Source organism: Takifugu rubripes, chromosome 7 (genome assembly GCF_901000725.2).
Source record: "Takifugu rubripes chromosome 7, fTakRub1.2, whole genome shotgun sequence".
NCBI lineage: Eukaryota > Metazoa > Chordata > Actinopteri > Tetraodontiformes > Tetraodontidae > Takifugu > Takifugu rubripes.
The window spans coordinates 12,355,533-12,379,867 of record NC_042291.1 but is presented as its reverse complement, the minus strand read 5'-3'; the positions used below and the strand labels follow the sequence as shown (position 1 = coordinate 12,379,867).

The 24,335-nt window shown below is 41.3% G+C and overlaps 6 protein-coding genes across 8 annotated transcripts; 3 read left to right on the top strand and 3 right to left on the bottom strand.

The window, feature by feature from the left end:
• The first annotated feature begins 94 nt into the window (after positions 1-94).
• LOC101072846 (myelin-associated glycoprotein) lies at positions 95-2,817 on the top strand. Of its 2 annotated transcripts, XM_011605580.2 has the most exons (11): positions 95-174; positions 313-415; positions 701-1,096; positions 1,193-1,489; positions 1,569-1,668; positions 1,746-1,781; positions 1,869-1,901; positions 1,988-2,029; positions 2,199-2,267; positions 2,361-2,397; positions 2,466-2,817. In XM_011605580.2, exons 2-11 carry the CDS (start codon positions 370-372, stop codon positions 2,523-2,525), a joined length of 1,116 nt encoding a protein of 371 aa, XP_011603882.1. In that variant the 5' UTR covers positions 95-174; positions 313-369; the 3' UTR covers positions 2,526-2,817. The 2 variants fall into 2 exon arrangements, with proteins under 2 accessions (XP_011603882.1, XP_011603881.1); XM_011605579.2 differs by lacking the exon at positions 95-174 and having other exon boundaries at positions 185-415.
• A 593-nt stretch (positions 2,818-3,410) lies between these two features.
• On the top strand, positions 3,411-9,271 carry LOC105416683 (uncharacterized). 2 transcript variants are annotated; one of them, XM_011605577.2, is made up of 18 exons: positions 3,411-3,520; positions 3,909-3,964; positions 4,043-4,429; positions 4,519-4,806; positions 4,899-5,195; positions 5,378-5,755; positions 5,833-6,120; positions 6,214-6,507; positions 6,590-6,628; positions 6,731-7,069; positions 7,158-7,454; positions 7,531-7,630; positions 7,725-7,763; positions 7,860-7,886; positions 7,968-8,012; positions 8,090-8,116; positions 8,305-8,350; positions 8,568-9,271. In XM_011605577.2, exons 1-17 carry the CDS (start codon positions 3,477-3,479, stop codon positions 8,336-8,338), a joined length of 2,979 nt encoding a protein of 992 aa, XP_011603879.2. In that variant the 5' UTR covers positions 3,411-3,476; the 3' UTR covers positions 8,339-8,350; positions 8,568-9,271. The 2 variants fall into 2 exon arrangements, with proteins under 2 accessions (XP_011603879.2, XP_029695128.1); XM_029839268.1 differs by lacking the exon at positions 8,305-8,350.
• Positions 9,272-9,628: 357 nt separating this feature from the next.
• On the bottom strand, positions 9,629-11,277 carry LOC101075590 (urokinase plasminogen activator surface receptor). Its single transcript, XM_003966004.3, has 5 exons — positions 11,117-11,277; positions 10,814-10,933; positions 10,583-10,729; positions 10,320-10,430; positions 9,629-10,249 (listed from the first exon to the last, which is right to left on the bottom strand). Exons 1-5 carry the CDS (start codon positions 11,202-11,204, stop codon positions 10,047-10,049), a joined length of 669 nt encoding a protein of 222 aa, XP_003966053.2. The 5' UTR covers positions 11,205-11,277; the 3' UTR covers positions 9,629-10,046.
• A 2,018-nt stretch (positions 11,278-13,295) lies between these two features.
• On the bottom strand, positions 13,296-15,164 carry LOC101072621 (urokinase plasminogen activator surface receptor-like). The gene is made up of 5 exons (XM_003966075.3): positions 14,913-15,164; positions 14,653-14,766; positions 14,243-14,389; positions 13,905-14,015; positions 13,296-13,813 (listed from the first exon to the last, which is right to left on the bottom strand). The coding sequence occupies exons 1-5, from the start codon at positions 14,956-14,958 to the stop codon at positions 13,611-13,613; spliced, it is 621 nt and encodes a 206-aa protein (XP_003966124.1). The 5' UTR covers positions 14,959-15,164; the 3' UTR covers positions 13,296-13,610.
• A 1,084-nt stretch (positions 15,165-16,248) lies between these two features.
• smg9 (SMG9 nonsense mediated mRNA decay factor) lies at positions 16,249-20,555 on the bottom strand. Its single transcript, XM_003966074.3, has 13 exons — positions 20,118-20,555; positions 19,964-20,038; positions 19,512-19,746; positions 19,326-19,423; positions 19,117-19,229; positions 18,537-18,648; positions 18,368-18,463; positions 18,133-18,218; positions 17,665-17,771; positions 17,482-17,589; positions 17,194-17,319; positions 16,959-17,103; positions 16,249-16,868 (listed from the first exon to the last, which is right to left on the bottom strand). Exons 1-13 carry the CDS (start codon positions 20,262-20,264, stop codon positions 16,790-16,792), a joined length of 1,527 nt encoding a protein of 508 aa, XP_003966123.1. The 5' UTR covers positions 20,265-20,555; the 3' UTR covers positions 16,249-16,789.
• Positions 20,556-21,009: 454 nt separating this feature from the next.
• LOC115250504 (zinc finger protein 91) lies at positions 21,010-24,326 on the top strand. The gene is made up of 2 exons (XM_029839276.1): positions 21,010-21,369; positions 22,056-24,326. The coding sequence occupies exon 2, from the start codon at positions 22,276-22,278 to the stop codon at positions 23,656-23,658; it is 1,383 nt and encodes a 460-aa protein (XP_029695136.1). The 5' UTR covers positions 21,010-21,369; positions 22,056-22,275; the 3' UTR covers positions 23,659-24,326.
• The last annotated feature ends 9 nt before the right edge of the window (positions 24,327-24,335 follow it).

Below are 24,335 nucleotides of genomic sequence, written 5' to 3'. Positions count from 1 at the left end.
CATCTTGCAACTGCAATAATACATGTCCATCTTTTGATGCAAATACAACAAAATAGCATTACTGATATCGTGCCTGAATGAGGCAGCCTGTTCTCTCTCCACCCCAACAAAGACACAAGTCCTCCCCTAAATTAGACATCTGCTGTCTTTTTAATTGAGTCAGCCTCTCATTGGGTAAGCTCAACTTCCTGCATTTAAAAAAAAAGACCAAAGCAGTTGCGTTTTTCTTTCGCTGATATATTTTTGATTGTGTGCTTGGACGTATTTGAAAAATCTTTTGTTAAAATAGTATTGTCACGCTTGTGATTGTAGACCTTAGTCTGGGTTAGGCTCACAGAAACATCTGTTGGCGTATTAAACCAGAGGAGTATGGAGACAAAGGAAACAATGACGCTCCTCTCTTTGCTTCTATCAGGTAACACAATTTTAACACATTTTTTGTCGTTCAACATCCTTTTTTAAAATGTATTAATCTGAAGATTGGTTTTTTTTATCGGTTTTATGTTGACAAAGACCAGCTCTTGCTTCTTCTATATTTACCGCAATGGTTCACTTTACATCCTTTGGTAACGGAAAAGTTTTTGTTTGTTTGTTCGTTCGTTTTTGGTTCACCAATTTTGAGCAATTCTATTCCAAACTGCAATTCTTTTTGTTGTTGTTGTTGTTGTTTTTAAAAAAAAATTCATTAATTGTCTTTCAGTTTTTACTGTTTCTACATCTGCTGAAGAATGGAAGGTGAATGTGGTAAAGGAACTGGATGCCCTGGTCAAGTCCTGTGTCGTGATACCATGTTCATTCAAACACCCTTATGGGAACTTGCCTTCCTCCAAGCTAAAGGGGAACTGGCATTTATCAAACAAGCAAGATCACCGCATTTATGACGAAGACATCGACGAAGTCATTGAAAAGTTTAAAGGCCGAACAAAGTTGTTGGGACATCTGGGTCAGAACAACTGCACCCTAGAAATCGTAAAAGTCAAGGATTACGACAACGGGCCTTTTTGTTTACAGATTGGAATATTTCAGGAAGAGGCCCAAACCACCCCAAATACAACACACTTCTTTGTCGACAATTGTGTCCGGTTGAAAATTCTCCGTATGTTGCTAAAGATTCACTTCATTAATATATTTCATATTTTCTCCCACGCCAAAGACACGTGTTTCACTTATACTTTTGCCTTGTGATTTGTAGCCAATCCACCCAAGCCTACAGTCACGGGGGCAAAGGTGGCCGCTGAGGATCAGCCCTACACCACCACCTGTTCGGTCACCCACACATGCCCCTCTCAGAGGCCTAACCTCACATGGAGCAGGGGTGAAGATGGCAAAATCAACGAGTTGCACCGGGAGCTTCCCTTTGGCAACTGGGAGGTTCTGTCCATCCTGACGTTCACACCTAAAGAACAGGACGACCACAGTGAGGTCACGTGCACAGCACATTTTAAGGGTGGAGAAAGTTCCTCGGCAACAGTAACAGTTTACTTAAAACGTGAGATCTTTTAACTTCTGTTTGGTTTACTGACTATTAGTGCGGTTTAAAATTAGAATGCTGTTGTGCGTTTTGACAGGGAAAGAAAGCTACAGCTACATCATCATTCCCTCTGTTGTGGGGACCATAACAGCGGTAATCCTTGGGGCTGCCTTCTTTTTCATCTTAAAGAAATACAGGTGAGTAAAGCACCATGATGACATGTATGAAAGACCTCTGAGCTGCAAAGTGATTTTTTTTTGCTTGGCTCCTAAAGGAAACGTATTTCAGAACTCCAAAATCAGGATGGCAGGTAAAACCAACGAAAATACAAACCACCGGCACACAGGACATATTTTAACCATAATCCAATCACAATTAATGTTTCTGTCACATATAGCGTATGGAACAGACTGTCTAGATTGTCCAACAGGTGAGAAAAAGCATTTTTTTTAACCTTTTCTTTGCTCATTGTGAAAAAATTGGCTTTTTAATGAACTGAACACGTGTAATATTTAGGATTCGTTCTGTCCGTCCGCAGTCGTCATGGTCCCAACAAAGGTAAAGGGGATTTCATTTTCTTAAGTCTCTTCATTTTTTTCTAAAAAGTCATTTATTTATGTACGTGACATTATTTGCATTAGTTTCTGTTCCTCTCATCCAGAAACATCATGAGGGTCTTCTGTGAGTGAGAGTTAAGTGTTTATTACTGTTACCTTTTGCTCCACAGAACCAGTGACAAAATTCGTAAATCCTCCAACCAGAAAATCTCCAAGCCACGTTTTCCCTCTCCTGAGAGGTACTCCATCATCTCTTGACCCAGATCAGACCCAAAAATCCCCCTGGCGGGACTCCACATGTACTAATTGTTCTTTTTATTGCTTTCATTAAGGCAGCGAAGTCAGCAGACCTCCTTCAATTACAAAGAGGTACGGTGTTAGTAACCTGCTATCACTGATACTCTGGACTCCTGTGATCACCTTTTGATGTTTCACAGGACCCTGACGGCGATGATTACATCAACACCGCAGACCTCCAAATCTACGGAAACCTCTGAGAAAACGGATTTCTCTGTTTGTTTTCGAGGAAAAATCACTCACAAGGAGCTGTGAATGATCACTTATCGTTGGCTGAAAAAAAAATCACTTCGTAAAAACATGCATCTCATTTTTCCATCGATTTTTACTTCTTTTTTCCAGAAAATTATTTATAATGAACTGAGAACTTTAGTTGAACTAATGCTGCACATATGTTAGTGAATAGCAATGCGTTTTAAAAATAAAAATTAAAAATTAAACTTTCACCTCAATTGTTGTGAATTAATCAATAAAGAATTTATAATAAAAGCAGTTTGTGTTTTGTTTTGTTTGTCAAAATTAACAAACAGAACACAAAGGTTACTTATATATACTAAACGGACGTTATTGAACCCATAATGATAAATGGGTTACTCTTATGGCTCTCTGTAGCTTTCATAAAAGCCATTTTAATGTTTGATATCCAGGAGCTAAGTGTAAATTTTGTTCCTTCTCATGTGTGAATGTATTTTGGCATGATAATAAAGTTCCTTGAATCTTTGAATTGACTTCGTACAACATGCACTCATACATTTAAATTGTCAAAGCTTCATAATTTAAGTAATAAAGGGCCGAAAAGACCTCCTGGTGAGACTCCATGTGTACTTTCTACTGTATTAGTTACTCAAAGCCAAATGTGAAACTATTTCAGTTTGATGGGGCAGACCTGTTACCAACACGTTCAACATATGAGAACCCATAACAGAACGTAGAAATTAGAATATCATCAAACACATTTTTCAAGTTAAACCAACTGAAAGACTGACTCTCATAAACTTCATAATGGCTAACATGAGGTATAAAATCCCCCACTTTTTAAAAACTTCCTCTTATGTCTAAAAAAACCAATCTTTTCAATCATAGTTCCTGCATCTGTGCAGTGAGGAAATACCATCCCCCACCCACATTTGGGAGGTGTTCTTTAAAAAAGGATGGTAAATATGATAAAACATTTTCTGACAAACTCAACTCTGAGGTAAGTTAATTTTTTGGAGATGAAAAATTATTTTCTTGTTTTCATCTACATCAATTTGTTTATCTTTTTATCTATATTTGCCAGATGACCTATAAGGGAATGTGTGTCTGTGTGAATTTTTTGCTATAGATTGCTAAATCGATTGAGAAGTAAAATTGCTCAATTTTTGATCATTTGATTTTGAACCTGTTAAATGCAACAAACATTAGCTTATAGGACTGACATTAACTAATGAACAATTTTAAATTGATTTAGCTGAAAGCTATTTTTTTTTATTGTAACATTGTTCTTCTTTTGGCTTCGAAGCTTGAAAAATTTGCTGGTACACCGGTATATTATGAACCATTACAGTAAATCCTCACATTTATTTCTCTCTTATATTACGAAGGGCCTTCTTCAGGATGTCTGGTGTTAGCCATTTCCTCCTGAGCTGGTATATTCTAGGTAGTGCAAATTTGAATACATAAAGCTTTTAGTCAAACTGTGAAAATAAAATTAAGAACTAAGTGATTTGTATTGCAGGAAGCATATCCTGTTGTTCCTGGGCTTGGACGGTTGACATACCAAATACCATTAAAGCGATGTTAGGTTCCTGTGTTGTCATTCCTTGTAGTTTTGACTACTATGAAAACCCTCCTCATAATCCAAATCGTGTGGTTTGGTACCAGTATGTCAGACATGGATATCCTTTGGTTTATGACAACTGGTACAGCCAGTCTGTCATTGACATATTTAGAAGAAAAACATCCAGAGTGACTATTTTTGGAGGTGGTAAACAGTGCAGTCTCAAAATCTGGCCAGTGACATGGCATCACCACAGACAGAGAATTTACCCGTGGGTGGATCCAGAGAATGTTGGAAAGTGGACGTATCGATTCTTTGATAAAACCGTGACAATTGAAGTAACTGGTAAGTTGTGATGATGAGTTTAAGAAAATACACATCATAAGAGCGATTTTTGTTTTCTTGATAAACCTTTACTTGTTTTATTTTTTAAGACAGGGCAGAGAAACCAGATATTGTGATCTCTGGAGACATGAGGGTTGGGCAATCTGTGACAGTCCAATGCTCAGTTTATCACAGCTGTGTTACCAATCCGCCCAGTCTGCATCTCGATATACCGCTGAAAAGCCACAGACTCGACACAACCTTAATGTCCAATGGCATGTCTAAAACCACCTTGATGACCAAACTGAACATTGAGAGGGAACTCCAAATTGTGAAATGCTCAGTTCACTATGAAGGGGGTCAAACTGCTATATCTTCTATAGCCTTTGATGCAGCATGTACGTGGTCAGAAGCCCAAACTTATAATAAAAAAATGTTCATTTTTCTAGTGATAGTTTTAACATAAACATAAACTTGTGATATTTTGCAGGCTCATTTCTCTCCTTAAACATCAGATCTCCCGAGGAATTCCTTGAGGGACAACCAAGCAAAGTAACATGCACTGCTACCTTCACCTGCCTTAAACAAGCACCAGTCTTCAAATGGAGCTATGGCAACATGCCTGCCTTCACTAGTATTTCTCAGATAGCAAAAACTCAATGGAAATCTGAGTCCACGCTGACCTTTACAGCATCAGCCAATGACAATGGAAGATCTCTGACGTGCTATATGCAATTTAATGACGGGACAGGAAGGCAGGAAGCAATGGTCCCCCTTCGGGTAAAGAGTGAGTCGTAATTGAATTTTTGATTTATAAAATAACCACAAAACCAACATTCTGCAGCAAAGCAGTTAAATAAATGGATTGGATAATAGCACACAAGAAATGAATGCTATAGCATAACATTGACAACATGGTGGTGATCTGTGTCATCACCTCCGTTGTCTGTTTTTTTTTTTTTTTGACAGGAAACATACTCTCCCGTGGGTGGTACTTCACCACCCCTGACAGTGTCACCGGCATGAGAGGCTCGTGTGTATTCATTCCTTGCAGATTCACATACACTAATTCCATGCCTGCTGACCTGAGGGTTATCTGGTACTTGCTCCAAGGTAACCAATACCCCCCTGTGTATGATGAAAGGCAAAATGTTATCAGCAAATACAGGGGGATAACCAGCTTGACTGGATCTGTGGGTGAGCAGAACTGTAGCCTCAAAATTAATAAGTTGGATGAGATCCACGGCCAGGATAGACTTTACCCCTGGATAGACAAGAACCCTATTACCTTTTACCACATGGCGGATCACTCGTTTTATGACAAAACCACTCAAATTATCATTTTGGGTAGGTATTTAGTGAGACTCTTTTATTTTCCAAATCCTGCATGTCATCAAGTGATCAATTGCTCTTATATTTGTTAGATCAGGCACCTGAGCCACAGCTCAGCACCTCCGATACCCCCAGAGTAGAAGAGGAGACCAGTGTGGTCTGTAGTGTGCAACACACATGCTTCTCTTCTCCTCCCCTCCTGACCATAAGCGGAATACTTGGATCAGACCGAACTTCAGACACTTCGGTGTCTGATGGGGTTTGGGAAAGGAGGGTTGAGCGGCAATGGACCCCAAAAGAGGAGGACCAGAGCGTGAAATGTACTGTTCGTTACCAGGGTGGCCAAACAGCCACAAGTGAGCTCAGGTTAAATGTGAGATGTAAGTCATCACAAAACAGGTTCAATTGGATTGCGAAACAAAAGGATATTCATGCATGCTGTTTTGTTTGTGTCATTTTATATTTCGGCTTAGGTCCATATGAGAAAATCACAATGACTGAGCATCCAATTAAAGCAACAGAGGGCGTGGCACAGAGCATCATTTGTTCTGTTTTGTACAAGTGCAGAAAAAACAAACCAACCATTGTGTGGAACTACAGTGACATGCAGAGATCGGTTTCACACGAACAGCTACCCAACAATAACTTTGTCGCCCGATCCAACCTCACCTTTATTGGTTCTCTGGATGATAATGGTAAATCTTTGACTTGCACTGCCCAGTTCCTCACTGGGAATACCTCAGACTCTACAACCATCCATGTTAAGAGTGAGTACAGGTTCTCATTTTTTGATGGGGGAAGGGGTATCTCATCTAAAACGGTCAATGACTTCATGTCTTTATTTTTCAGAGTATGAAAAACCAATTGAGGTAGTCAAAATGGAGGAAGGTGGGTGTACTTCTCAACTCAAGTTGCTGAGGCTTTATGTTCTATAGTTAGTGGTCTCATTTTTACAGTTTTCCCTTTGGGGTTCTGATTGTCTCCTCCCAGTGTTCCACACCCTGGCTGGTGAGGTTCCTTTCAGGTTCCCCGCCCTGACCCAATCCTGCGTGGTCATTCCCTGCAGCTTCCAGCAGCAGGAGAACATGCTCTTGACAAAGGGTGTCTGGACAAAGAAGAGTGGACGCAATATCTACCATAATGCCCAGAGTCAGGTGCTCGACCATTTCAAAGGCCGCACCAAAATTTTAGGGAGAATGGATGAAGGAAACTGCTCACTGGAGATAGATGATATCAATGCATTTGACAATGGGCCCTTCTGCTTCCATGCAGAGCATAAGAAAGAAAAATACAGATTCAATAGCAGCTGCGTGTTTGTCGTGATGAAAGGTCTGCTGTCCTTATTTCTTCATGATATTTGACTTTTTTATAAGCTATTTATCTACTCGCCTCTTCACTAACCATAATTTCTGCTCAGCCTCCCCTGACAAACCAGCGATGACCCAAATTCCAACAGAAGTGGATGCTGGTACCATTGTTACCGTCTCGTGTTCAGTGACACACACATGTTCTTCTCACCCGCCTGAGTTCTCATGGAGTGTTTCCAACCTCACAAGTGAGGCCACACACACCTTATTGCCACAGGGTGTTTGGAAATCAACCTCCACCATCACGTTCATGGCTGACGGGGGAGATGGCGAGAAAAGTCTGACCTGTACCGCCAGCTACTGGCGTGGCAGGAAACAAGCCACCACTGGTCAGCTGACAGTGAAGGGTCAGTGGATGCAGTTTTGTTTGTGGGGTTGTCACATATTCAGTTTGTTTACTTTATTTACTGCTTACGTCAACAGGATCACTGGGTTTCCAGTTAAAAAGGTCTCTCCCAGTAACAATACCTGTCTTAATCCTACTCCTGATTGTTACCGTAGCTGCAGTGGTCATCTTTAAGAGGTAGAGTAAATGCACAAACAATTAAATGAAACATTTTCAATGTAGTGGAATTTAATATTCTGTAGTTAACCCTTCCATATTATTTATTCAACAGAAAGAAATCCCAAAGACCACCGCCCCGACCAGAGAAAAGGTGTTTATGCATACTCACACCTATATTTCACGAAGATCATTTGCACAACACTATACTTTGTTTTTTTCACCAAATGTAAATTTCCAACTGTCACAGGAGATCACTCTGGGAGAGACTGTCCAGGTACGCTCAGCTTTATCCAAAAATGTAACAGCACATGTTAAACATTAAGGTTTTACCTGCTGCTTTTATTCAAATATCCAGAAGACAACCAGTAAACAGTGGGAAGCCTCCAAGGCCAGAGAAAAGGTTTGTCAATGGTCTGACTGTTTAATGAGTAACAGTAGACAGATAAACCTCATATCAAAAATTTGTCTCCCACATAGGAGGTCAGTTTGGAGTCGATTTTCTCGGTAAGAGTTAAGAATTTGTTACAGAAGCTTGAATGACTCATTTATGCTGTAACTAGTATAAATTCAAAATGCAGCAGGTCCTTTAGGTGTATTTTAATGTATAAGTACCATGTTTATCCACTAGTGGGCCCTGTGCTTAAGTTTTGACACGGTGCTTGAGTATTCAGTTCACTTCTAACTGTATGCAGGGAAGAGAATCACCATATTGCCTGGGAAGAATAGCAGAAAGTCCAGGTACAGTATAGTGGGGTTTGTTTTACCAATTTCAAAAGTATATTTTGACTCCGGGCTTCAAGCTGTATACAATCCAGCAAACATCACAAACACAAAGTAGGCCCACTGTAAGACCAGGCTAATTCTTGTTATCCTGCATGTTGAATTAGATGTTGCTGTTTATACCTGTTGTGAAAAAATAAGGCTGAAGGCTGAAATATCACGTTGTCCGTTACAGAGTTGAAGACAGCGCCATGTCTTTCAGTCAATCCTGAGTTCTGATCCGTGTCCACACCTGCACACTGGAGCAGATTGTGATAATGTGCTGTTCACCTGTAGAAACAACTCCACCTCTGTCAACCCAAGCAGTCAAAGATTTCCACCATCAAAGAAATGACTTTTCCTTTAATGTAGCAAATTTGGAAAACATTCACAGCTTCAGAAATCTTGAAATGATAACTCTTTTAATTAAAAAAATATATCTATGTGATTATTAGTTGTGTGCTTTCACCAGTTCATTAGGAACATGTAGTAATAGCAGTCTGTATTACTGTCAGGTTCCCAGCTTCGGGGAACTCTATTGCGGGGTTCTTCCTGCAGGGGGAGTGGTGGAGCCATGCCCCAGCACCCAGGGACTGGCGCACCTGCAGACTGTCGGTAATCAAGCCACCTATTTATGGACTGTAATCACGGTTTGTCTGCTCCCGAAACCCCGACTATACTCTTCTGGCTATTCATTGTGACTTTTTCCTTCGTGGATTAGTTTGGAGCCTGTTTCCTGGATTATCGTTTGTCTTTTTCTTCACGGGCTACTTTTGACCCCGCTCGGGATTTTTTGTTCCGAGTTTTTCTTTCTGGTTTGGACTAAGATCTTAGTCGAGGTCTACACGCCCTTTGATTTGCATACACTCCTGTGATCTTCAATAAAGCTTCTCGAAAGACGATCCGCCACTGTGTGCTGCCTGCTTGCGGGTCCTGGTATAACCGCTCGTAACATCTACATCATTATTATAAATGTTTGCCTATAGTTTTGTTTGAGTGTAAAGGGTTAATGTGTGTAATGTAATGAGTTGCATTTAAAAAAAAAAAAAAAAAATCTAAATTATGTTTTTTGCTTTATATGAATGATAATTAATGTCACTAAAACTGCATCTCAGTTTGGAAAAACACGTTCACAACTACAGCTGCTTGGATTTGGTTTAGTGATTAGAGCATGAAAACCCTTAAGTTATTAAATTATTTTTTAATTGATATTTTTAAAAAATATATTTTTAAAATCAGTGGGAAAAACAAGAGTTACACAGACATCAGTTTGAATTTTATTTTCAGCAACATGAGGGCCAGTGTAGCTAATAAACAAATCAATTCCCACAAAGCGCATTGATACAATGATAATGTGACTGCATAACTGATGTTGAACTTGCTTGCACATAACTTGGATATGTTTTTGATGATTCCAAAATAACACGCTTAAAATTAAGAATACTGTTGCTCATTATCATTATTGATGCTGTAAATAGCAGTGAAAATAACAGAGACAAAAGTGAAGCAAACATGAGACCAAACTGGGAGACCCAATAAACCATACTGCAAATACACAAAATTATATTTTAGAAGTCTACGTGCTGAACATCAGTTTGCCTGATAAGCAGAGAGGCCTGAGCCCGACGGGGCCGTGGGGAGATAAGCAAGAGGAACGCCCAGGCAGCTTTGGCTCTCAAGAAAACATGACAAAAGAGATGAGCGGTGCCACCAGGAGCAGCAGGCTGGCGCTGGTGCTAATGGCGCTGTTGCAGTAGTCGCCCTGACAGCAGCTTATTTCTCCATCGATGGCTGCTTTGATCTGCGGATTGATGACGTTTGAGCAGATCTGCTTGGTGGCGCAGCCCTTCACCATAATCTTCTTCCCCTCACGAGTCACTGACAGAGGAAGGAAATCAAGTTGGTGATTTGTTCGGGTGCACCAGCTAATCGATTAACTGAACCTCACCTGGTTTAGAGATGCAGTAGTCTTCACTGCCCTGGCATGGAAGGGTTGCAGTGCATGTTTGGCCATTGCAGTGATAACATTTTTTCCCATTGGGGACAGACTTGCTTGGCTCTGTATAACAGATCATATAAATGCTCTTATTTCTTTTTAACCAGCATAACTCTATTGATGTCAAAGCTGTTCTTTCATATTGAGATCAATTTTAATTTACAAAAAGTGCAGAATAGAGGGCAGTAAAAGTGAAACAAACATGTGTTTGTTACCAGGGGCATGCTGGGTGTTGCAGAGGTCGGATTTGCAACACGCGATCGAAATTACAATTCTGGAAAGCCCAAAATTGACGGAGCTCTCCACACACTCTTCAGGTAGAAAACAAGATTTCATGGGTATGTCAGCAAGTTTGGATCCTCCTGAAACAAAACAGGGTTCTCCGTGAGTCTGACTCGTGCGGTTAGTTAATTTACATCAAAAAAAGGTCAGAAAATGGTCAGTACCTACAAATGACACAATTCTCATGGCCCCGCACAGATACTTGGACGAGGGGCATGCCTTTTCTGAACTTGTGCATGTTCCCGATGGTCCGGGTACACACTTGTTGCAATTCAAAGTGTAGGCTGGGCCGAAATAAAGAGAATGGCATATAAATAAAGACAAAATAATTCTGTTTCAATCCTTACACTGTAATTAATGAGGCACAAACGTTTATAGTAATAATCAACACATCATCCTGTTGCACAGAAACGTCACCATAAAAGACCGTGAAAAGCAAATGTTCTAACAACAAACAAAAAAGTTACCTTTTGGAAGAAGTACAATTCCAAAGACAAGAACAAGGAGATGCATTTTGTCAACCTTGAATACAGGAGAGTTACAGTTTCGTCTCATTTGACACTAAATATTTTTTTACGCGGGAGTTGCCGTTATCCACAAACCCCTCCTTCTTATATCGACAAAATATGAAAGCTGAGTAAATTTCCCATGATAGGCAGGAAAACATTAGGTCAAGCTGTTTCTCGAATCGTCTTATCAGGCGATTGCACCTTATTAACATTGGAGCTTTTCCAATTTACTTATCTGCATTAAGACAGGCATGTCTCATGACGGTCTGCCTCTCGCAGACTGTCGCGCCAACATTTACGCAGTGAAATTTCTCTAATTAAAACTATTTGCACAAACTCTATGTCCTGCATGTAGTTATATTTTACTTGCTTAAACGTGTTGGATTGCAATACCTCTCGTGTGTCACTGCCAATCCGCGTGTTCTTTAAATGAAGACAAATGCCAATTTCAAAATGTATTTAGCAAATAGAACCAATTCAAGATACAAATATACAGAGCTCTGGGCCAGTTCATAACCCTAGCAACAACAGAATCAATTGTCAGGTGTGACGGCTCTGTCGTGCCTCACTGTTGTCGGGACTGGCTGGAAGAGCAATTCCCTGGCTGACCTGCAGGGGGAGTGCCAAGCGTTTCCAGTCGACCCAGCATGTTCACCTGCTCACCTGTGGCCCATCTGCTGGGATTGGCTGCCTGACGGGTCCAGGTATAAAACCTGTCTGGAGAGCGTCGAGGAGGCCCCCTCTCGTCCTATCTGGTGTGCTGCAGTGGAGTTCGTCAGATGAGCCCGGAGCTTGTCACGGCCGCAGGAGTTTGGAGTTTCCCTCTTTGTGACTATTTGGACTTTTCTGTTTTATATTCCACTGGGTTCTTTAATAAATGTTATGTTGGGTTGAAAATCCTCATCGTTGGTCTCCCCATTTGTATGTCATGGCTACCTTGAGCCAAGTATTCGTGACACAGGGCATGAAGTCTGACAACCTAACTATCCCTTGACCCAGTCTTTTATAGAAAAACATATGTAAATTATTGATGCTAATTCAGTCCAATCCAGTCCTTCTTCTTGGATGACCCCATCTTCTTCTTCCAGCCTCCTTTGGTGTTGGTGCGGTCCTTCTTCTCCATTATCTTCCCCAGATGTCCAGGTCCGAGGTCATTTTCCTGCCGAGGAACTTATCAACACCAGTAAACTATGCTGTCACATTTTACGATGGGGGTTTCCCACTTTCCGTCTGACTGTCTCCTCCTGGCCCCAACCGTCCAAACAATAAAAAAGTTAGACTGTGGAAGTCTGTTTTGACACGCAGTCAGTGAGAGGTGTGAGGTTAAGGCATGTGTTGGCTCTCATCTCACTGTTACTGCTACTACACTGTAACACTGGAAGCAAAATTCTGTTTTTATCATCAAACTTTCACTTTGTGGAAATATTTTTGCAGAGCCAGATTCAGCTGCCTTCCAGTGGTGTTTAGGAAACAAACGGGAACATGAAGCGTGTTTAATTGGATATTAAACTGACAAAATAAAAGAAAGGGGACAGCAAAGCGCACAGGAGAGCTCACCTTATGGGACGAGCGCAAAACCGAAGACCAGGGTGAAGAGAGCCATCTTGTAGGATCAGGACGCCGCCCTGGTGGATCCTCTTCTCAGTAGACCTTTTGGTGCTGGGTGGGGCTCTCGCATAAACTACTACTTCATGTAATTTAAATAAGAGAAAATAAAAGAAAACAAAGTAATAGGCATATCAGTGGCGTGCTCGTGTGTCCGTGTATGTGAAAGAGAGAGAGAGATGCTTTAATTATTGCCAAGTGGAATTTTTTCACGTGTTGTGTTGTCAACATGGCAACAGCCAGAAATATCGCAGGCAGTAATTTGGCAGGACTGACTTCTGTGATTATCCACGACAACAAGAAACCCTAAAATGGTCGGCGTCGGTCTTTTAAATGATCCTCATTTCTTTTGTGTTGCCAGGAGGTGGAAGGTTGCTCCAACCTCCGTGATCCCTTTAAACTTGGCACATAAAACCCAAGTCGCATATTAACAATTATGATCTTGCAGTTTTAACATCCCTTCAATTACAATATAATATTACTGTTGCGTTATGACACATTATAATACATACATATGCACTTGAAAATTTGATTTGATTGTGAAATCAAATTGTATTTATGGTTCAAACATTTTATTTGTTTTGTTTGTCAGACATGACATCCATGCTTTTGGGCTGATTTCAGCTAAAACAGACATGAATGAATGTGGAACTGTGCTGTTGATTTTAAAGGCGTGGCACAAGAGAGCCACATACTGGTTTTCATATGAAAACAGGAGGCAAAAGACAGGCACAGATTAAAAGACAAGGTCTACTTTGCAGAACCTTTCTACATTAAGTAGGCCACACATGAATATGATTTTAAAAAAGCAAATTATATAAAAAATATAAAAAAAGGTCTTTAAATCCTATGAAAAAATCATCAGCGGGATGAGCGGTGCCACCAGGAGCAGCAGGCCGGCGCTGGTGCTGCCGGCCCCGTTGCAGTAGTTGCCCTGACAGCAGCTTAAGTCTGCTCCTATATTCTCAAAAAGCTGCTTGTTGTTTGTGTTTGCACAGATCCGTTTGGAGGCACAGCCCTTCATGGTCATCTTCTGTCCCCCTAAAGTCACTGAGAGAGTGGGAAAAGCACGCAATCTGTGAGTGGGAGGTTTGAAACCACGAGTGGCAGAGATCAATGGCAGAATTTGTGGCTCTGCTACCTGAGGTGGAGATGCAGTGGTCCTCGCTGCCCTCGCAGTTAAGAGTCAGCTGGCACGACTTCGCATTGCAGGTGTAACATTTTTTGCCGTTAGGAATGGACAAGATGGGCTCTGCAATATATGCAAATATAAACTTGAGTGGAAACTAAGAATATTGTGCTGAATTAAAATGTTGGTTTGACTGGTTGTTTTCTTTAATCCCAAACAGAAAGAAACTTAAGAACACACTTGGTCCTATGGAAACAAGCCTAAACTTGAGCCTTGAGACTCTTCATCTCTCTCTATAAAACACATACACACACACAAACACACACACACACACACAATGTATTAGGTACCAGGTGCAGACTGTGTGTTGCAGAGATCAGAGCTGCAACATTTGCTTGTGATCACAGTCCTCGAAATTCCAAAATTGATCGAGCCTTCAATACAGTGTTCAGACTCAGAGCAGGACTTCAGGTTGACTTCAGAAGCTTTGGTACTACCTGGAAGAAATCATGTGTTTTTGTCAATTTTTTTATTTTTAAATTATAACTTCCCCCAAACAAAAATGAAGAAGTGAAAACCCTCTTTAAAAAAACGCACCCAACGGAAATGGGGGCGTAAAATACAGAATTGTTTCAAATCAATGCAAATTTTGTGGATTCTTGAATATCAACAAGGTCAGTAAATGTGTCAATATCTTTGTAAAACTGCATGAGATCAGAGTTTAAGCATCGACTCCTTTAAACTGTATTAATCCAATTACCAACATATGAAGTCACTTTCATGGCCTCGCAGCGGCTGCTTGATGCTGGACACTGTTTCTCCACCTTGTTGCAGTCTCCGACGGCTAAACACTCGTAACACTTCAGGGTGGCGACTGAATAATGATGTAAAGAAATCAGAGGAGCTAGTTTTAAAGACAATCACTTGTTTCCACGAGGTGGAACACAGCTGGCAGGCGATGAGGAAACTGGAGAGGAATTTTGTTTTCTTTTGAAAAAGAAAAAAGACAGTAAGGCTCACCTTTTGGGAGAAGCACGAAGCCAACGATCAGGATGAAGTGAAACATTGTGAGATGAGGGGAGGCAGTCGTAACCGGTTCTGTGTTCAGCGGGTCTTATATGGGCCGGGAATAAGTCCCACCTCAACCACTCCTTAGTGAGTTTCCGGACGATGAAAGAAACAAAACCGAAAGCGCAGTTGTGGAAGGATTCATCTTCTTTCTAAACATGCTGTTCCTAAAGTTGCAGAAGGTGGAAAAAACATCTTTGTCCTTCAGAAATTTCATCTTGGTGGGCTTTGTCTCCTACCTCCGCCTGATGTCCACAGCTGCTTTGCCTCTTGGTGACTTCGCACCTACAACATACATCACCCCTTCACTCACTTCATCCAGGCACTTGCTCACACCCCTGATTCCTTTGTTGGGGGTTTTCTTTTTGGTTTAGGAAATAAAGGGCTGTCTTCCTCTTTCGTTGTGGACCTTACGAGTAGGCCATAACAATCATCATCTTCCGGTAATCTAGCGGGACGCTGATCGACGCACTGTTTTTGTTACTATTTCGATTATGAAACATGAGCCTTCATCTTCCCTGCAAGTCAATAATATTTTATAAAGCTCAGCTATTCTTAGGTTTCTGTTCTGCTGCAATTGGTTCCATGACTTTTTAGACGAAAATATTGATGGGCCAGTAAAACTTGCCAAAATAAGGCCTGTTTGCAACACAGTTGATTTCTGAGAACATGAAAACATAAACAACTCTGTTTAGCTCAGGACATGTGCATGCAGGATATGGTTGAAAACAGATTTTGCTCCAGCTCCTTTCAGGAATCAACAGTTTCCTCCACATTGTTTTGTCATTGTGGTTCCTTGCTTCTGTTAAGTTGTGAAATTAAATGTTTACAATAACAGGACCAAATCTGTACTTTGTGTGCAGCTCTGTGTGTCGAACATGACTTATTTATGGGTAAGATATAAAGAACTGGCTGTTTAGTATCAGCATTGTGAAAGCACCTAAAACTCACACGAGTAGACCTGTAAGTCAAGCATATGTGCATAAAAAGGCATCCTGATCGGCTGCTTTGCCAAGTGTTTTCCAAACTACTGTCACTTTCTTCTGCAAAGAAAGAAACAAACTCCTGACCCTGTTTTCCTGTACTGCACTCTGCTGTGAAATCATTTACAGCACCCGGGGTTGATGCTGGTTTGAACCGCGACTCAGAAGAAAAGCAGAAAATCTGTAAGTAAATCAACATAAAGAGGATGTGGTCGTTTCAGCAGCGACAGTCGTCCAAAAAGAGACGTCACAAATTTTATACATTCCAACATCCCCCTCATAACAAATAATGTAGTCTGTAATGGCACTTTTTCAGAATAAGGGCTGTTTAATAAGTATCAATGGAATGCCTGACACCATGACAGAGACTATTTCAGAGCAGAAGAACAGTAAGGGCCTAAATAAATCATCATCAAGCTTGGTAATGAGCCTCTACATTTCTTGCACTTTATAATGTGACGCCACCGGGAATCACAATACATTTCTGACATTCAAAAATGTACTCGCGTAACGCCATCATCAGATGGTCGACGGTCTCCTCCGGTTACAACAGATGAAGCCTTGCGACCGATTATCAGCGGCAGAGAAACGTTTTTTTCTCTCAACGCTGCACCCCAGAGCTGACTTCAGATTCTGGTTGTCAGGGGTGCCAAAACCCTGCAGGCGTTTGCTCCTATCAAGACAGGAAACCTGTGGGTACTAGTCAGCCAGAGGCCCATTTCCCACTCGCTCTGGTTGTCGGGTTGTCTACGGTTTCAGTGCCACGGCTCTGTGCATGTGGCTCCGATTGTAGAGTAGAAACACCAGTACAGCAGCTGTGACGAAAGCAGCAATTCAACAAAGGAGCTAACAGAGCAGACGGCTGTATTCAGACAGGGCCGAGGACTTTTTCACCCCATCCCAGATACGAGCGGCATAGTGGAACCTGTTAAAAACAGCGACAAAGTAAACTTCATTTTGGAGAATGCAGAAACCTATTTCACATCTACAATCATAAACAAGAGGTGATGAATACCAGTTCTTCTCTGTGAGGATGGTGTGTGACAGCTGACAGCGCGGCATGGCCAGGATTCGACTGCGCAGTTTGTGGACCAAGGTGGAAAAGGCTGGGTGTCCTTTGTATCCCGGAAGCAGGGAGAAGAGCGGGTATGTTCCCGGTGCTAAATAGGGGACAATGTTTGATGGCCATGAGAAGCGGCATACAATAAATCAAAAGATTTCTGTCTTTTAAGAAGAGAAATGACCTAAACCTGCTTTAGTCAGACCATCATCAGAATCATTCTCCTGCACAGGAAGGAGAAACATATTGACTTCAGTTGTGAGATAGTCCTGCCCTAAACCAGGGAAGATGTTGCAGTCCAGCATTGACAGTGTCCCTAAAAACAACCAGACATCAACCCGGTTTCAGACAATTCGCCATTAAGGAAAATTGAATACACTCCTGAACCAAATTTTAGCATTTTTTTTTTCCAACTGGTCTTAAAATTTGGATCAGGAGTATTTATTAATGTATGAAGAATAGTTTTCTAGATTCAAACCTTTGTATTTGAGGTGAGAGTGGGCCATTAATTTGTCCACCACCATATGCATGTTCTTCAGATTCCTGGGGCAGAAATCATCCAGTCCGGCCTTATTCTGGATGAACACTGGAGAGAGGAAAGACGGATTAATTTTGATGATATGTGAGAATTATGAGCAACATTTTGGCAGTAAAAATCCACCTATATGGGGATAATATTCTGCTCCGTCATCACTGCCAGAAGAGCCAGTGCTGTCGTGGCTTGCAGATGGAGTGGAAGGCTTGCACATTTCGGCCGTTTGAAGAAACCTGTTGGGACAAGTCCGTGATAGATTTGAGGCCACTCAAAATTAACGGTAACAATTGTAAGTTTCACTTAGCCACCAAGTTCAGCAGAAATTAAACAAGGGAGGCAATACCGTTGCACCTGGAGCTATGGCATGTGACAGCATGTCTGGCCTTGACTATGTCCAACTGGATAAATTATGTTATACAGCTTATGAAAAGGAGGACAATATCCTTTCAGCAAATAAAATGAAATGCTCAGCATTCCTTTGGGATTTTTCAGTTCCCACAATCAGCCCCCAGGGAAAGCTACCACAACTGGCTTTATTTAGCAAACACCAGCAACAACCAACTACTGATTAAACATGAATTGGAAGGTACCCACCTGTAAAGGTTTAAGTCAGTGAACCAGTCTTGAACCACAATAACCACATGACAAACGGTAAACAGGAAAGCAGCAATCTGAAGAGACTGTTGAAAACTGGTTATTAGAAACAAATCTGAGACACGTGGCTCCCCCTCTGTACTGCCAATGCATACAGAGGAGGATACATTCTGAATAAGAGCAGGCAGGATCCTTAGAGTCAATGCAGGTATCCCAAGGGCTGTCAAACACTCACCTGCATTTCAACATAAGTATGTGGCAGGTTGTACTCTGGGGGCAATTTCCGATCATTATTGATGAGGTGGTCAAGAATAGATGGGCTGAGTATAGGCTGAAGGAAATAAAAGGTGTTAATTAGTCTTTTTTTGAGAATGCCTGTAGTAATTGCAATGTGTTTCGCTTGCCTGAGTATCCAAGAAGATGACTCTCTCCTGGGTGATGAAGAAATCTATACCTGTGCTCTGGTTTCCTCCTCTTTCCTTGATTTCTTGAGTCTGGGCTCTGAACACATAAGCCCTGAGCAAACAATAATGCATGGTATTTGATGGCATTGTAATAATGTACTGCTTATTCATTTAAATGTGAAGCAACTATAGTGCACACACTGAAATAGGAAGTGAATATTTATATGAACTAGTGAAGACAGACAGACGCCACACAAGTGGTTGGTTTTGTTATATTGCCCCCATGTGGTCAATATAAATGCTACCACTTGTCACGTGCAGGTTCACCAAAACCATGCTATTTCTCTTTGCTGGCCATCTAATGGTAAGTCTGGGCTTCTTTTGGTTTCTGGACAAGATTCTCCAGTATGTACAAATTTAGTTATCAACAATGCAGCCCGACACCAACATAACAAGAATAAAAAAATAAAAATCATCCAAGACATTGAAACATAGAGAGATTTATCTGGAAGTGAAAGCGAAATGAGAACATGTGTATCCAGTGATGAAATCTCCTTCAACACTTCACGGACAAACTTACCTCTGATCTTCTTCAGGAGTGTTGGCAGATAACAGTGACATAACTGTAGATTTTCCAGCACCCTGGAGGCCAATGACTCCCACCACCAACATATCTGTCTGATCCCTAAGATACTGCAACACATTACAACACCTGAATGCCCTTGATATCCATGGAAAGTACATCATTGAAAACATCAAATACACTGACTCTCGGAACTTCTGACTCACCTCCATGGCACTGTCACACCAGTTCATCTGATCATCCACTAACTTAATGCTATGCTTCATCTTCTCTGGTGGGAGAAGTTTAGACTGGCCCACCATGGCTGAAAGTCAGATATTATTATTGTTATACTTTTTCCTCCTGTTGTTGACATATTTTTGCCTTAAGATTGAAAGTCTTAAGGGACTCACGGTCTACAACACTGCTCGATGCAGAGGCACCCATTCCCCTGTTCTGGATCTGGTATACAGGCTGTGTGGGTCGCTGCCCTTCCTTCTCTAACTTGGAGGGTCCTGGAGCAGAAGACTGTGCTGCTGTCTCTGGAGGCGTTCCTGGCTTTGGTCCATCATCCCTCGCCTTCATGAGCATGATGGGCTTCTCTGGTACTGATGTTGCACTACCATGGCCACTCTGTGATGGCTTAGCCTTAAAAACAATCCAATATGTGCACATAAATTATTAACACACTTTCTTAAAACCCCGAGTTTTGGAGATCTTTTGGCTTCCAAAGGCTGTGAAGTCAAACTTAATAATGTTGTTCTACTTCATGTTATTTAGGCTCCATTAGTAAACACTAGCTGATAACATCTGATACAATTACTGTTGAAGTTATTAAAAGTAGATTGGAAAGAAAAAATCAAACCCTTTCTCCGGGGGGTTTTGCAAGAATGATAGGGGTCTTCTGAATGAGCGGACCTGGTGGATCTTCACTTCCATCCTGAACAAAATGTTTGTTATTTTGAAGAACTATAGGTAATACACATCAAGACTATAGTTATGAGCCGGTGTAAAATTACCCTTCGCTCTCTTGGTTGGAATTCTCGATCTCTACTAGGTCCAGACAAATTTTGTCCAGGAGCTCCAACATCTCTTTCGCCCCGCCGCCGTCTCCTCCTTCGTCCCTGCCCGTACATGCCGGGCTGACTGTGACCGGATTCGGACATTTTTAAACTAACCTACCTAACACAACACAACTTATATCAATAAATAGCTAGCTAAAAATGCGAGCCCAGTCCAATCAGTGGCCGCAGAAGGTAAACAAGGGTTTCTTCATGTAATTTTGGAACTTGTAATTCGCTCTATTTATTAATTTAATTGTTTCCGCGAATATTATTTCTGTTTACATTTAAAGTTGTAAAGAGATGACTTCGATAGAGTTACCACTCATCTGTATGCAGTATGTGCAACGTTCAAAGCGTAGCCTTCCTGCTAGTGGGCTTGATTCATAACACTGCGTATTTGTGTGACATGTGTGTCTATCTGGAATCACAGTATTGAAAGAGGCTCCACCCAGCAAAATTGCCCTCGTGAATATCCCCAACGCATCCCGTTCGTCTGTAAATGAAGTAGGAGAAACAATAAGAGTCTTAGAGTTCCGCTACTATCTGTGACTGTCACCATCTAAACTGCAGATTTGAGTATAATAAACTGTACTATCATTATGATCTATTTGTTTATTAGTTTTTTTATGTGCTATATTCGACAGTAAATTATACACTATAAGATACGTATGAATGTAAAATCAATGTATTTATTCAGCTCTTGCCAAGATTGACAGAAATTAGTGCAATGCATTTTTTTCTAAAAGTGGACAATGCTTCATATGTAAATGTAATATTAAAGGCATACAGGATTTTTATTGGGGTTTTTAAAAATTATTTCTGCAGCTGCGCTATCTTGCGTTTCAGGGTTTACTTCCGTTTTAGAACGGAAGTGGTTGCTGTTACCAAGCAATGATGGTGTCTTCAAATCCAAAGTGTGATTGATTTTTTTAAATGTAGCGTACTCTGACCACGGTATATTGTCTTTGTGAGCATGTGCATGTACGCAACTCTGTATTAATTGTGTATGAGTTGGTATATGACGGAAAACATTCGTCGATTCCCAGAACCTGAAGTTTGTTTATCTACCGCTAGCTTTTTTTTGAAGAGCCACACAATAGCGATAACCGACTCCAATACTCAAGTTATGATCGGTCGGATTGTTTATTGTTAATCTACACTACAGAGAGTGATGTCAGTATTTTGGTGCTTGGGCTTGTCTGTAGAGGTAAGTAATCCTTAATCATGCATGTAAAAATATCTAAACTTGGGTTACGCCGTTGCGTTAAACAATTTTATTATTAGCAAAAGAAGACGACAGGACGTAATTGCTTCTGGAAAAAAACGTATTAAAGATTGCGATCCATTAATTAAATGTTGTATAGTTGTTAATATTTGGTAGACGAATTTAGATTAAGATACCAAATATACCAAATGTACAGACATGCAAGCTAGCCGTTTGTTAAGGTTGCTAGCTTAGCGTGATGTGCTTAGCTAAAGCTTGTTGGTTATTTTTTTCGAATGAAAGGTTATAAACGGAATATTATGCATAATCATAACCCTACATCCCCCCCGTACCATTTCAACTAGAGCTATTGAATAAAAAGTATTGCTGCTTATATGATTTATCAGTGGACCAATGTGTTGATGAATAAGTGGTCTTTTCACTTCTAAATATGAGATAATAAAGAAAAAATTAGTTTGAATGAATACCTTTTGAAAATATAACATATCTATCTCACTATATATATATGTAGTGAGAGAGAGAGAATTGCTATTGCATCATATAGTTTATTATTAGTAACATATGGTGATACTTGATGTATTCTAATATATGCCATGTCATTTTTCAGTAGTACACTATATGAATCAAATATCTCAAGGTTTTTCAAGCCAATCTCTTTTAAATTGCAGGCCACCCAACATTTGTCTTGACTGGCTTATATGTTTGAGGACTCAAGAAGCAATGAAGAGCGGTGTGCATTGGGAAAAAGGAAACGTTTGGATTGTGGCAAAATTCCAGCAACATAACGGATGTTATGACGCGCTATAAAGGCGACCAAAACCGCGCCACCTTTCGTACATGCCAACTCCCAACGTGGGAGAGCCGAACAAGCACGCATAGACGAGGTGCATGGGTTCCAAATACATAGGTTCAACGATGATCCCTGGCATCAAACAGCGGAAACAATTATCCCGGCTCTCAAAGTCAAGGCATCAACAAAGAAGTCAGGCCTCTGGTAACTGTATGGAGTATATACTGGGTAAAGATGAAGATAATGACAGTGACATGGATGATGATACAAGCAGCTCTGACTCTGACTATGGTGAAAGGACCCCTAGACATGGAAAATTGAAGTCAAGCTCAATGGGTGATGACCCCACATCCAATGATTTGATGTGCACTTTCTGTGGCAGAGGGCCTTTTAGGTCTTTGAAACTCCATCTGCTGCACTGTAATGTGAAAGTAAATCATCAGTGTCTACGGTGTAAAGAGTTTTTCCAGACTGAGAAGTCTCTCAATGAGCACTACATGCCTTTATATGCATGCGAGGTCTGTGGCCAAGTATTCTCTAAGGAGAAACTGTACAATGACCACCAGTGTCCTAAAGGGATTAAATCCTGTTTGGTCCTGTTTTGTTCCGAGTCGATGCCAAAAGCATGCAACATATGCAAGTCCTTTTTCACCTCTCAGGAAACTTTGTTAAATCATTTCAATAAAGTTCACACGTCAGTGGTCAGAAGAAAGGTATGCATCATCACCAAACCCAAGTCAGTCGTTCCAGACGGTGTCAACGGTTCTGCAGCTCCGTCGGCCATCGGTCCTCCAGCCACAGCCAGTCAGGTCATTAATGGGAAGCTCCATGGCAGCGAAACCAGCTCCTCTCTCTCGACCACCTCATCTGAAGTGGGCGGACCTCCCTTTCCAGTATGCTTGATAACTGCTACTGCATCGGCCACTTCAGAAAAAGACGGCACCCCCGAGAAACCAGAAGATCAGCCGTCCAGCTCTCCATTGTCTGAAGCCTCAAAAGTCGTTTCCCCACCAGCACCCACCATTATGGCCCTGTTTGAGAACGGCAGCCACAAGGTGGCCTTAATGAAACGGCTGAACACGGGCTGGCGCCTCAAGGCCCCCCACCCATGTAGACAGTGCGGCGCCATCTTCCGGCAGCCCTTCCTCACCATCAGCCATCGGTACCGACACAGGGGCCAGCGCTCTCACCATTGCCAGTGCGGCCGGGCATTTAAGCACCGTCTGCACCTACTGCGACACTGCGTCCAGCACGCCGAGACCTTAAGCTACATCTGCGTCAGCTGCGGGGAGACGTTCATCGGAGCGAAACAGTTAGCCAGGCACATTGAGGGCAAAGTTGGGAAAAATTCTCCTCCTGGACAGAAACAGAAAGTTCAAAAAAAGTGTAAAGTGCCCTTTACCTGTGACTGCGGGCGGCACTTTTTTAGGCCCTCGGCGTATATTTGGCACCAGCTTCAGAACAGGACAAAACCAAAATGATTAAACACCCTTCGAAGGCCTGCGTCCCAACACGTGGGTTTTTAGCTGTAATTTGTGTCTCGCAGTCAGCAGAGGTGTGAAACCAAAACAGACAGTCGCATCAGTATCTTTTATTGCTCAGTGGTGGTATCAAAGAATTCCTTGTATGTTTCGCTTTTAAACTTTATTATTATAAGCATCTTCTGGAAGGTATAATGTGGTTTCACAATGTGCAAATGATAGGAAATAGGGGTAGGAAAAGACATTTTCTTTCAGTACTGGATGAAACGTGTCAAAACTCCAGTTTATCCCTCTGAGGTTGGTCCAGTTCTGCACCCCCCCTCCCCCCCGCGTGTCTCACAAAGTGCATTCTAACAGTGAGGTTTAGATTTCTGTTATTTCAACTTGCTTTTGCTGCCCCGCGGTTCCAGGATTGGGACATTCGTTTGAATATGACCTTTTATAGTGTTCATGTATCATTTTAATGTTCGAGTTGTTCTGTGTATTTATGTCCAGTAGGTGGGGCTGGTGCGTTTTTGGAAGAATAAGTTTGTAACAGGCGATAAAGAGTTCCTGTTTTTGCAACACATGTAAACCTAAAACTGCAAATCTGACATATAGATGTACATTTGAAAGAGTGGGATAACAACTCCTTCAGCTTTTAAATAAATGTTCCATCTACACTTGAAGTTTAGTGT